The 13474-nt window shown below is 48.9% G+C and overlaps 1 protein-coding gene across 1 annotated transcript; it reads right to left on the bottom strand.

Annotated features, from left to right (window-relative positions):
- Nucleotides 1–2366: 2366 nt before the first annotated feature.
- On the bottom strand, nucleotides 2367–4229 carry LOC109781030 (subtilisin-like protease). The gene is made up of 2 exons (XM_073507263.1): nucleotides 4023–4229; nucleotides 2367–3668 (listed from the first exon to the last, which is right to left on the bottom strand). The coding sequence occupies exons 1-2, from the start codon at nucleotides 4227–4229 to the stop codon at nucleotides 2367–2369; spliced, it is 1509 nt and encodes a 502-aa protein (XP_073363364.1).
- Nucleotides 4230–13474: the final 9245 nt, after the last annotated feature.

The raw sequence follows: 13474 nt of genomic DNA, 5'->3' as shown, positions 1-13474 counted from the left end.
GGCTGCGATATGATAGAATGTGAGAGGCCCAAAATAATACTAGCACAGAAGTTTGGAGGCCCAATGGCACGATCGGAACAGGCAGTGAACTGGCGTCTGGGTCTCGCGACCGGCGATCGGCGAAGCACCAAACCCTTGCCCTGCGCGAGGCCCTAGTAGTCGTGCCGGCACCGGCAGTTGCCTCTGATCCGATCCCACTGTTGATCGTCTTCCTGCCGGCTGCCGTGAAGATGCAACAATCACATAACGCGGCTCCGTCAGTTCGTTGCTTCAATCAGGACTGAGGAACACATCTACACCAGACTACAAACTGGTTTTTATCTCCAAGAGCAAGGTTCTTTTTTTAATTTATTTTCTTTGTATTTGAATGATCTAATCATCCAGCGATCATTACTATTTGAAACTAATTAGATTCTGTTTGATCAAATGATCGATGATCACTAATAATTTCTTAGGTTTTGTTTACTAGCTAGACGGGTGCTCCTTTTTGGTAGAACATGAGGTTCGTTTATTGCTTTGCTATCGTTTACCTTTTTAGCATTAGTATTAATATTTGATATATGCCTAAATAAGGTACAAATAAAACATACATGCAAATATATAATAAAATGGGAGTATGCTTTACACATATTGATTTTTCTCTTATGTGAATTATTCAAAATTTTGGGCCACATTTTGGTTTTCGCCCGGGGCCCCGAATTCCTAGAGATGGCCCTGAGCAGAAGCAACAACCTGCATGAAAGGCATGACATCTTCCCTACAATGGTGCAGCGCCCCAATGATTGCTAAATCAGACGGTCTTGAGTTGCTGGAAATGTTTAGCAATGAGGAAAGGAACCGACCGGCTTTAGCTTCCATAATTGGTGAGATTTTACATCTCAAAAAAGCTGAAAGACATACTCTTATAAGCAGAAGCCAGAAAAATTGTAGTGATTACATGGCTAAGTTTGGACGTATTGAGCGTCGAACAGTTGTTTGGCTCCACTCAGGACTGCAGGCTACTCCCTCCTTTCCGGTTTATAAGGCTCAATTCAAAAATCTCACCACCAAGGTAGATGTGGTGAGTGGTGGAATACTTTTTGTAGTTTGCAAAAGCACCCAATTAATGCTCTTGTTTTCCTCAAAAAAGTATGTTTACCAATGCATTAATTGCAATGCATGCATGCATTGGTCAATTTTCTCTTAATACTTGCATGCAATGATTTAATGCACCTTGGAAGCTGAACATGTGATGGGAAACAACCAAATTGAGCCTTATAAAATGGAAAAACTAAAATTTTGAGATAAGCCCTATAAAACCGGAAAGGAGGGAGTAGTTTGGTTCTTTTCCTGGGGGCTACGCCTAAAGAAAAGTAATGCCTGAAAACTACATGAGAATTTGCCAGTTTCTACCTGGCCAGGCGCGCATGCAAGCATAGTGTTTGGTTTGAGTAATTGGCCTGGAGAACATGCTACATAGGAAGACGTGCTAGCATCTGACACAGTCCAATTAATATATGTATTTGGTCCAGGCAGCCTAGCTAGGCATGAAGAGAAGGATGCCCGGAGCCAGGCTGATCCTCCTGACTAGGCTAAGTACATTATTTTATTTGAATTCTTTAATTGGGCCAGGCTAATGAGAAGTTCAGGCCAGGCAACCATTTTTGTTTCAGGCACCAACCAAACAATTACCAGGCATGCTTCAGGCACAGGCCAGGCACCAAGAGCTGTGGAAGCCAACCAAACTGACTCGCGTGATTTAGAACAGTTGTCTCATGCAGATAGTAACATAACTTCTTAAGTAATACAAATTTCTTACTCCAAGAAAACCGTGCATGGTTCGAATATATACTGGAAATGGATTCACATTTCCTGATCTTTGCAAACTCCTAGACCCATCTGAAATCTCCGTAGTTAAGGACAGTGCGGACATGCTGCATAGATGGGCGATGTAAGCGAAAATGCTAAATGGAGGCCGAATTTTGGATAATTCATAATTCATGATTTTACATTTCATTTTTCTAAATACACATATGCCCAGAGATATAATGTACATACATTAAAATGAGAGCTAGACACGAAAAAATAAATCTATAACTTTTCAGCACTTGAACTGTTCATTTTTGTGCAGTTTGCAATTGGAAGGTATTTTTTACAAAATTCTACACACATATAGGAGTACATTACATCATTGTATATTTTTCAGAACCTTTTGAAACTGAGATGTATAAAATTTGAATTTTTCAAAATTTCAGCCACCAAAACACCTTCTTTAAAATAAGTAAGTAACAGATTCTTTTATTCTGATCGTGTAAGCAATGCAAAGCTAGTAGTAGAAGTACAGTGGAGTAGCACATCTCTTGTGTTCCGATATGTCTAACTTCCGCTCACGAACGCACGACGACGAGTGGGCTTTGGACCGTGTGCGTATTCGACTCCCAGATCAAGAATCCTTCTGCGACCTCGGACCCATGATGGTTTACTTGGAAGGTGAGCTTCTCCCCGGGACGCGAGAAGGACAACGACTTGGGCGAGAAATCCACCCCCACGTCATGGGCCATAGACAACCTGCCCGTGTACTGCTCCGCCGGCCCCATGCTCGTCAGCGTCCGCCGCACCGTGGTGTTCGCCGGCACCATGATGCTCGGGTAGTTGAGGTCGACATCCGATAGATGGGGCACGTTCCTGCAATTCAAGTTCAGGTCCTGGAGGATGTCTTGCACGGCATAGTCGTCGTCGTTGTCGAGCCTGGCCCTGGCGAAAAGATGGCAAACGTACCCGACGTAGTCTCTAACCTCCAGGTCATAGACCAGCCCCGGGTCGACGGCCCGCCTGGGGTTGACGTGCCCCGCGCCTACAGCGAATGCGCTCGCCGGCTCGTGCTTCTCGTTCATGATCGGATTGCCGTCGTTGTCCAGCTCATCGGCCGTGGTCATTATGGCGGACCTGATGGCCATCGGCGACCAGTCCGGGTGCATGCTCTTGAGAAGGGCGACCACGCCGCTGATGTGCGGCACCGCCATCGACGTCCCGGACTTGAATCTAAAAGGCCCCCGATCTGGACTCTCCGTGGCAGCGGCGAGGATGTTGAGACCCGGCGCCAGGATGTCGGGCTTCACGATGCGCGGGTTGCCGCGGCTCGGGCCTCGGCTGGAGAAGTAGGCGACCGTGGGCGACTGGCCGACGCCGATCTGCGTGCCCTTGAAGAACACCTGCGCCGCGGAATCCGGGTACTGGCTGTAGTCCTTGAGCTTGTGGCCGACGGCGGCGGGCTCCTGCACGACGGAGGAACCGTACTCCCTGAAGCCCAAGGTGAAACCGGCTTTCTCCTGACCGATCAGCACGACCTGAGCCGCGCCATTGTCGTAGAGATTTTTGATGATGCGGGCCTGAACGTCAACCTTAACCATGGCATCATCGCATATCACGATGTGGCCCCTCGTGCGCTCAACGCTCACCTTCCTGCACAGGTTACCCTCGCCGGGGTAGTGGAGGGGTTGGTAAGCGGTCGAGTTGGGCCCCTGTACCAGTGCCTCTCCTTCGACCAGGTCGCCTGACTCCAGCAAAAGGCCGGCGGCGAGCTTCCGGTCCACCGACCCGGCGCCCACCGTGATCTCCCACGGCGTGTCGTTGTTGACAGTGGACGGGTCGGGGCCATCGTTGCCAGCAGAAGTCACGAAGACGACGCCCTTGGCCACCGCGCGGAATGCGCCAATGGCCACAACGTCCTTGTCGAGCGGTACTCCCGCCTCACGGACGAGGGAGATGTTGATCACATCGACCCCGTCGCCCACCGCCGTGTCAATCGCGTGAACTACGTTCGAACGGAGGCACCCAGTGGGTCTACAGGCCTTATACATGGCCAAGTGTGCGCCGGGAGCGATCCCGGCGGCCGTCCCAGCGGCCTGTCCGTGGGACGACGAGGCATTGGCGACGAAGTTGCCCGCCGCAATCGACGCCACGTGCGTGCCGTGGCCGGTCTCATCGTCAGGGCTGTAGTCCACGAAGGACCTGACGCCAATAAGCTTGTTGTTGCACCGGACGGGCCTGACCAAGCCCGTGCACGTGCCCTTCCACCTGGCGGGTGGCGGCGACATGCCGGCGTCACCGAACGAGGGATGGCGCGACTCGATGCCGGAGTCGATCACCCCTATGATGATCCCTTTGCCGTAGCTAGATTTCGGCCACAAGCCGGCGTCCTTGCTCAGGCTGAGGAACTCGGGCGAGCGGGTCGTCGCGGGGTACATCATCTCGTCCGGGAACCAGCGCCCGAAGCCGGGTTTCCTGGACGCGGCCTCCAGCTCCTCCTCCGTCAGCAAGGCGGCGAATCCGTGGAAGATGGTCTTGTACGAGTGGAGGAGCCGCGGCTCGCCGTGGGCGGTCACGTCGTCGGGGAGGAAGGACCGGTACCAGCCCTGGCGAGCTTCGTCGTCCATGACCTGGGTGTCCGCTCGAGGCTTGAGCAGGATGATGTACGTCTTGTACTCCGACGACGACGTCGGCTCTGCCGCTGCAGGGCTCGGGCTGGGAGGGGAGGATTGGGCGGGTGGTGGAGTGGAGAGGAGGACGGTGGTACACAGGCAGAGTGCAAGTGCTACGGGCGCCATTGCCATTGCCATTGAGCACCACCACGTCGACTACGGCGAGGGAGCGCGGCAGGCTTGCTTATATAGGCAACATGTATGGGTAATGGCGCTCTTGATTCAAAAACAAAGGAAATATGTCATATATAGCATCATTAAAACACGGAAGAAAATAATAAAGTTGCGATGGCATTATTGAGTTGATCTTCAAAAATGGTATTATTGAGTTGATCCTCAAAAATGGTATTATTGAGTTGATACTATCCGTGATTTTTTTGGGGGGTTTATTATCCGTGTTTCTTATTTTCGGTAAGCTACAATCCCGCCATGCATGGAACTATTTGATTTGTTAGCACTTGCGCCATGCAGCTATTAACTATAAATTATTTCCGAATTTCATATGTAAAGTTTCCTTTTATCATGATCAGATCTCTTCGCTATAAGATTCGTGCCTAGAGATCAACGGTACAGACGACGTTAGGACTGAAATCCTTAAAATCTGACGTTCGTTTCTTATCGTTTCCGTATGTAAAACCATATAAGCAACATGGCTCTTTCTGTTTACGGAAGGCCATTTATAGCATGCAATAGCCATTTCATCCCGGTGTTCTCAATTTCAGGAATTTTTATCAATGGCCAGAACTCAGACATTGTGTTCCATAAGATGATTGCCATTGCAGAGAGTACTGTGTATCAATTGCGATTATCCTTAACTTCCCACTCGTCATTCAACTAACACTTACGAATACCCAAGCCACTATATCTGGAAAATTTTACGCGACGAGGTCTGACCACTTGGGTGAAAAGGACTTATCGAACTCCTGGCCAGCAGCACGTGTATTATTTTGGGTGTTCACTGTGTAGAAATCGGCGGTAGATGTAGAATGCTGCTTCAAATTTTCTTAACGGGTGTAGCGTCTGTCTTGGTGTGCACAGCGATTTTGTTTGCGTGTGGGCCACCGCGTTGGGTTGACCTCGCCACCCGACATTCCTTATGTTCTGCGTGTCCGCGTGGGCTTCGGTCACCACCTGTGATGTGCATGCTTCTTTGTCGATGAATGTGCCGTTGTGTGTGCTCTGATTGGTTGCGGGGGGCATAGATGCGTGGCGTGATTGATTTTTGCTGCTTAGTGCATGCATGCATGGGCGGTGGGTGATTCTTGACGTGTCTCTTTCCAATGAGCGGTCGCCGCCTATTAAGTTTTCTCTCGAAGAGTTTCTATGTGTATCTCCATTGCTGTCTGCCTCCCTATATGTAGATCACCTCGGCTGATCTTCATTGCACCTTGCCCGCTCCACCTCCTCCTTTCCCCGGCCAGCCGCTCTTCTGTTCACTCCGGCGGCGGCCGCCCTCCCCTACTCCACCCAGCCATGGTCCATGGAGCTGCCTGCAGGAGTGCAGGTCGTCCGATCCGGCGCCGCCGTCATGGTCTCATAGATGCCACGCCGCCGTCATGGATGCCAGGAGTGCAGGTCGTCCGATCCGGCGCCGCCGTCATGGATGCCGACCACTGGCCTGCGCTTGCCGACGCCGCCAAGACCAATGGCCTGCTCATGCCTCGGCTCCCTCCTCTCCTCCGGTACGTGTCCTGCACTTGAACCGGCGCCGACGATGGCGCGCACATGTAGCCCGCGACGTATGCCTATGTGTGCTCAGTCATGTTCTCCGGCTAAGGTGAGGCCGATGCCGCCGCGACGGAGTAGAGGAGGCGACCGAGCTCCTCATCGCGGGGCGGGGCAAAGGACTGGACTGGACGTGGGGGGAGCGGAGGACAATCTCGACGGTGGATATCTTCCAAAGCTGCCGCCATGCGTCGTGCTAGGACGCGACGATTAGGCCGCATCGCGGTACGCCTTCTGCCGCATAAATGTAGAGGCCTGGAGGACGCAAATGACGCGTGAGGACGCGTCGTGGGTCTTCATGATCTCGTGTGTGCCGTCAGGGGACGAGCTCGCCGAGGCGAAGGCGGGTCGTGGCGCGAGCGCGTTGCGGGAGGACGCTGGCCAGGTGGTGCAGGTGGCCCATGACCCGCAGTGCCCACGGCCACCGCGGCGTCAAGCTCGCTGAGGCGGAGCATCATGAGCGGGCCGTTGTGCGAGCGCGGTGTGGGAGGGCTGCGGCGAGGTGGTGCAGGTGGCCGTTGACCGGCAGCGCCCACGGCCCATGCGGGATTCTGGTAGCACGTGGCCATCGTGGCGTCCGGGTCGCCTGTCTACTGCAGGACTCTCTCTGTGTGTGGTTGTTGGCTGGCCATGATTTCATTGGCTCTTCGTTGGGTGTTCAATCTGTTGGAGCTGCTCCGCGTGTGTCTGCCGTCGTTCGTCTTCCATATTTTGGTCCGCTTGGGTCTTCCATATTTTGAAGATGTGCTGCTGCCATCTTTGCATGAGGTGCGTCGCCGGCGCAAGAGATCTCCATCTTGCGAACCGTATTTGTGTGTTCTTTGTTTCTTCGACTTTGCCGTGATTGTCTCTCTTCTTCTTCTTGCCGTTCTTCTTGCAGACTTTGTGGTGTTCTGTCTCCGTTGGTTTCCTTCCTTCTATTATCGATAACACGCCGCTTATTGAATAATTTCCGGAACGAATTTCTGTCTGTCATTTTTGCCGTGTTTGTAACAATTGATTGGTCGCCGTTCATTAGAAGGTCTCTCTGGAATGGATCTTCTGGTATTCAGATCGGTGGTTGTTGTTTACTCGGTCATCCGTGCTCTTTTTGGTGGTGGGCTTGCTGTGCCCTCCGTCGATGGCGAGTGGTGGTGTTCGTGGGGGGCTCCGTCAGGATCGGCCGTGGTACCTTTTACTACAACCTCCTGGCGAGGATGCTTGCTGGGTGGTCGTTCGGTCGTTGGACATTTTACTGATGTTTCTTTTTTCGGCGTTCTAGCTTAGATTCGCGTCACTGACGAGGCATACGTCCTTTGAACGTTTCAACACAATCTTGGCTGATTCATCTGATTCTGCAATATGTTTTGCAAAAGGAGAAGTGTCATCAAATAACTTTTGAAGGTGATACAATCTACGGGTTCATTTCTAAAATTCATGGAATCTATCACGTACTAACCATCTTTTCAATTTTGTATTAACCATAACCATGGTGGATTTGATCTGTATATATAAGCTGCATTTAAACTCACTGGTAGAAAATGGGCCTTTAGTCCCGGTTCGCAAAGGCCTTTAGTCCCGGCTGTGCAACCGGGACTAAATATGCGCGACTAAAGGCCCGTCCACGTGGGCGCCAGGGGTCCGTCGGGGCGGAGGACCTTTAGTCCCGGTTCTCGTGGCTAACCGGGACTAAAGGCCCGTCCACGTGGGCGCCAGGGGTCCGTCGGGGCGGAGGACCTTTAGTTCCGGTTCTCGTGGCTAACCGGGACTAAAGGCCTTCTCCGCAGGTTTAGGGTTTTAGCCCCCCTAAACCTGGTTTCTTTTTAATTTGTAGTGTTTTATTTCTTTTATATTTTATTTTGTGTTTTATTTTAATTTTGATGAAGTTTCAGTACACATATTCTACGCTACTATATACATGCATATGAAATTTCAAACAAGAAGAATTCAAGAGGAATATATAATATATATTCAATCTCGGGTGACCATATACAACTTCGAACAAGTTTCCATACACAATTAGGATGGATGACCATATACAACTTCGAACAAGTTTCAATCTCGGGTATGCATATAAATTTCTTCGTCCTCGGTATAGTGTTCTCCTTTAGGATTGATGACTTCCCTCATGAAAAATCCTGCTAATTCATCTTGAATTGGTCGGAAGCGAGCTTCTGGACTAAGCCTCCTCCGCAAGTTATCCGTCGCGTTCCGCACGCTATCCGATGCCTTCCGCTCAGTGGTGTGTCTCCGGATGTTCTCACAAACATAGTATCCACATAGATTGGTCCCCGGTGGCTGCTTATCCACATTAACTAACCTTCTAAAATCTAGCTCATGTTTGAATTCACCGACAATTTCTTCTGAGAACCGTCTCCAAACCCTACAAGGCAAAGAAAATTAAATGAACAAGGGAGTTATTAGTTACTTGATATTAGGAAATGAACGAAAGAGACCGATCGATATAGAGCTCAAATGATTGAAAATAATTACTTTTGCAGCATTTTTCTCATGTCGGCCCAACGCTTTGGATCCGAATCCATAGAGTCCATGATTAGAACTCTGGAGGTGTGAAGTTCAATATTTAGCAGAATCCAGTGGAACTTGCGGACACGTTACATGCACAGTCATGCATAACTCATCGATTAGACATACCATGCATGGAGTAAACAAAAAAGAATGGGCACAAGAGAGAAACACTCACCCAAAATGGTAAGGAAATAGAATATGACTTTTGAGTTGATGCTTTCTAAGAAACTTGTACAAGTCTTTCTCCACGTCTTCGGGGTGATTTTGTAACACATGTCCATTAACGATATGTGGGTCAATGAACCAAACATCATGGATGTTTCTTATTTTGCATTCCTAAATCTTCAATCTGCATAATAGCGTACGCAACAATATAGTTAGGACAATATATATATATATATAGTGCAGGCAATGAAGAACGAGATGAGGTAGAAATAAATCACTTACAGAACGTAGCAACTCAGCATAGATTTGTCGAGGTCGCGCAGATTGAACAGCTGGAACAATTCACTCATATGAACTTGTACAGAGTACCGTTTGGTGTGATGCTCCTCTGTAACATCCGCATAAACATATTCTTTGTCGGCCCATGTTATGAATTGCTTGTACCAACGTAGCAGATTTCGCATTTGTGGTGTTAGACTCTTTTCCCGCGCAGGCTCGACGAGAGGCCCATTCCGCACATATTGTAATGCTATCTCACATACTGACGCATCCTCAAGGCCTAAGAAGGCACGAAGAGTCAAACCCATCTCGGACGCTTGTTTCATGGCACTCGCTACAGTCAATCCAAGTGCTGCCGCAGCTGCTATGATCTTGGGGTCCTCTTCCGGACCGGCTTTCACTATGAGCGGGGGGATCGATTGTTTATTCTGCATCCCGAGCTGGTCAACTTGTTTCCCGCTTTTTTTACTTTCTTCTTTCTCCTCCTTCAATATTTTTGCTTGCCTACGAAGTTCATGCCCATAGTCGTCAGGCATATTCAGCTCGGCTTGGGACGGTGTCGTCAAAAAATCCTTAGCCCACTTCTTTTGCTTCTCAGTGAATACTTGCTTGGGCTCAGGCTCTTTTATCGCCTTCATATCCGCCTTCCATTTCTCATAATGAGCAGACGCGGCCAATTTGGTTTCAGCTTCACTAAGTTCCCAAGGCCTTGGGAGGAGAGGCTTCAGTGATGGCTCCGGTACCCTTGTGGTCTTAGGTACATAAGGGTCCGGGTTAATAGTCCAGGAGCGGGTTTCCTTGCTGTCTGCCTGCTTCTGCTTCTTCGTCGGAGGTGGATTGGGGGGCGTCGTACCCGCCGGAGGAGGATTGGGGGGCGTCGTACGCGCCGGAGGTTGTGGATCGGGGGACGGCGTCGAATGGCGTGAAGGAGGTGTAGGTGAGCCACCACGACCACCACCACCGCCACCGCCACCACCACCACCACCATCGGAGGGGGGTGGACTTGTTAGCCTTGGCGCCTCGCCTGGAAACACTATGTACTTCTTTTTCCATAGAATGATCTGGCGCTTGACATCTCCAAGTCTTCTCTCCCCTTCGGGTGTAGCTTTGTCAATCTCCAGGTCCTCAAACCCTTGGACTATGTCTTCCACCGTGACACGAGCATAGCCATATGCAATGGGGTTGTTGTGGTGGAGTGCTCCAGGTGTACAGGGTAAAGCACTGCCGCTAGCTACCTTCGTGGAAACGTTCCCCACGGGATAATGCAGATCACATTCTTTCATCTCCTTTACATCATCCATGGGGTAGTGAGGCTCCGGTGCACGAATCTCGATCATCGGTGCACTAGCACCAGGCGGGGCATCCGTGGAAGCCACGCTGCTTCTCCGCTGCTGGCTTCCGTGATCCGCTTCATGATCTTCATGCGGCCCTGCAGCCGATTTTTCTTTTACTAGTTCATGCACGGTCTGCTTCAACTCATGGAGTTCCGATGCAAACTTCGCCATAAGATCTGCATCCCGGTCCGTCTTTCTCTTACGGCTTCTGTAACAGTACGGGTCATTGTCCTGGGAAGACCCTACTTTCCACGGAACTTTGCCTTTGCCTCGTACACGTCCTCCGTGTTCATCATTCCCGAGGGCTGTTGTCAGTGCGTCTTTCTCTCTGTTGAACTTGATCAAGCCCTCTTGAGCTTGGGTCATTGCGTCAATAAGGGCTTGGGTGGGAGCAAACTTTTTCTTCCGGTGAACACACACCCCTGTCTCCGGGTCTAGCGATCCCCCATGCCCGTACCACCAGCTTTTGGCCCTTGGGTCCCATCCCTCTGTACCTAGAGGGATTCCTCGCACCCTCAGGTCCTCCTCCATCTTCTGCCACTTAGGCTCCAAAAGGCGGTATCCTCCTGGCCCCATAATATGATGGAACTTTTTCTTACTCGCATTATCCTTATTTTTTTTCGATATTTCCTTGAAATGCTCCGATTGCTTTTGCCTCACAAATTCTGGCCAATCATCTTTCAGTTTCTCATGTTGTCCATTGAAATCCGGAGTCTTGCCCTTGTTGACATAGTCACGGGTTAAATTTTTCTTGAAGTTCCGGAATGCTTCGCCCATCTTCTGAAGAGCGAACTCTTTAACTAGCCTCCTCCTCTCACGTCCACCCGGAACCTCATTACCGAATTCATCGACTTTGTTGTATTCTGGAGGTAGAATGAAATGTTCCATAAGCTTTCTCCAGCAATCCTTTTTCGTTCTCTTGTCGACAAAACTGAAACCAAGACGTGCCTTCTTTGGCTCCTTCCATTCCTGGACGGTGATCGGGACGTTGTCTCTAACAACGACTCCGCATTGGTTGATAAACTTTGAGGTGTGCTGTAGGGGCTTGCCGGTTTCACTGACAAACTCAATGGCATATGTTTCTCCTGTCTTCATCACCTTGGATTTGCCACGCTTTATCGTACTCGATCCGGCCGAGGGCTAAAAAAAGAAAGAGAGTCGCGCGCGTTAATACATATGTATTCACATTTCAGTAAGTTTGTATCACGAGAGGCTCAATGTATATATATACCTCGCCGGAGGTGGTTGCTACTTGCAATTCGAGATCGTCGTTTGTTGACGGTTGACCTCCGTCGACAATGTCCGTTCCTTCACCTTCTTGATCATCGACAATGTCTGTTCCACCGTCAAGGTTCAGAAAAGAAGAGACTACATCCTCTTCTTGCTCATATTCTGAGCCTGGCACATAAGGAATCTCGTTGTTGATGATGCCCATTAAATAACGTTCAGCCTCCGGATCCCTAAGCGGCTCGGCTCTATCGTCCGCCATATGTCACTCCTGCATGTAGTAAAAATTCTTTAAGTATAAAGAAATTAAAAAATAAGATTAAGGGGACATAGAGGAGGAGGAATTAAAAAATAATATTATTGAGCACCAATTTGCATAGAAGTTTTTGTTTAGCACTGCCAAGTATTTTGTTTTTCCTTTTCTTTTTTCTTTTCTTTTTCCTTTTCTTATTTTGTTTTTCCTTTTCTTCTTCCTTTTCTTTTTCCTTTTCTTCTTCCTTTTCTTCTTCCTTTTCTTTTTTTTCCTTTTCTTCTTCCTTTTCTTCTTCCTTTTCTTATTTTGTTTTTCCTTTTCTTCTTCCTTTTCTTATTTTGTTTTTCCTTTTCTTCTTCCTTTTCTTCTTCCTTTTCTTTTTCCTTTTCTTATTTTGTTTTTCCTTTTCTTCTTCCTTTTCTTTTTCCTTTTCTTATTTCCTTTTTCCTTTTCTTATTCTGTTTTTCCTTTTCTTATTTTCTTTTTCCTTTTCTTCTTCCTTTTCTTATTTTGTTTTTCCTCTTCTTCTTCCTTTTCTTTTTCCTTTTCTTATTTTCTTTTTCCTTTTCTTATTCTGTTTTTCCTTTTCTTATTTTCTTTTTCCTTTTCTTATTTTCTTTTTCCTTTTCTTCTTCCTTTTCTTTTTCCTTTTCTTCTTCCTTTTGTTCTTCCTTTTCTTTGTTTGAGGAGGACGGCGGCGGGCGGGCGGCGGGAGGCAGGCGGCGGCAGGGGCAGGGGCAGGGGCAGGGGCGGGAGGCAGGCGGCGGCGGCGGCAGGGGCAGGGGCAGCGGCGGGCGTTGGCGACGGCGAGGAGGAGCGGGCGGCGATGGGGCAGGGCGCGGCAACGATGATAGTGCAGGGCGTCGGAGCTCACTGGGGGCAGGGCGAGGTCGGGGAGGCGTTGAAGACGGCGAGGTCGGGGAGGCGTTGGCGACGGCGAGGAGGAGCGGGCGGCGACGGGGCAGGGCGTGGCAACGGCGACAGCGACAAGGAGCAGCCTGGCGGCGTCGAAGCGCAGGGGCGTTGGCGTCGGGGGAGAATGTGGAAAAATCCTAAGTGCCACTTATATAGGAAAAGCATTAGTCCCGGTTGGGGAGACCAACCGGGACTAAAGGTACCCTTTAGTCCCGGTTGGGGACACCAACCGCGACTAAAGGATACCTTTAGTCGCGGTTGGTGTCCCCAACCGGGACTAAAGGTTCTTTCGCGCCGCTTTCGTTCCCGCGCGGAAAGAGCCTGTCACGAACCACGACTAAAGGTCCTTTTTCATATAAAATAAAACTAATTCATTTTAAAATCTTAAAAATACAAATAATATATCAAAAAAATCAGAAAAATAAAACTAATTCATTTTAAAATCTTAAAAATACAATTATATATCAAAAAATCAGAAAAATAAAACTAATTCATTTTAAAATCTTAAAAATACAAATAATATATCAAAAAAATCAGAAAAATAAAACTAATTCATTTTAAAATCTTAAAAATACAAATAATATATCAAAAAAATCAGCAAAATAAAA

The sequence above is a fragment of the Aegilops tauschii genome, chromosome 1, assembly GCF_002575655.3.
Source record: "Aegilops tauschii subsp. strangulata cultivar AL8/78 chromosome 1, Aet v6.0, whole genome shotgun sequence".
Classification (NCBI taxonomy): domain Eukaryota; kingdom Viridiplantae; phylum Streptophyta; class Magnoliopsida; order Poales; family Poaceae; genus Aegilops; species Aegilops tauschii.
This window is presented reverse-complemented; position numbering and strand designations above follow the sequence as displayed.

Bases quoted from the DNA above. Each gene is read 5' to 3' on its own strand.
- LOC109781030 (XM_073507263.1), bottom strand. From the start codon at position 4,229: ATGATGTACCCCGCGACGACCCGCTCGCCCGAGTTCCTCAGCCTGAGC. The intron at 3,669-4,022 runs GTCCGGTGCAAC...GCGGTGGCCAAG, and splicing joins GCACGGGCTTGGTCAGGCCC to GGCGTCGTCTTCGTGACTTC.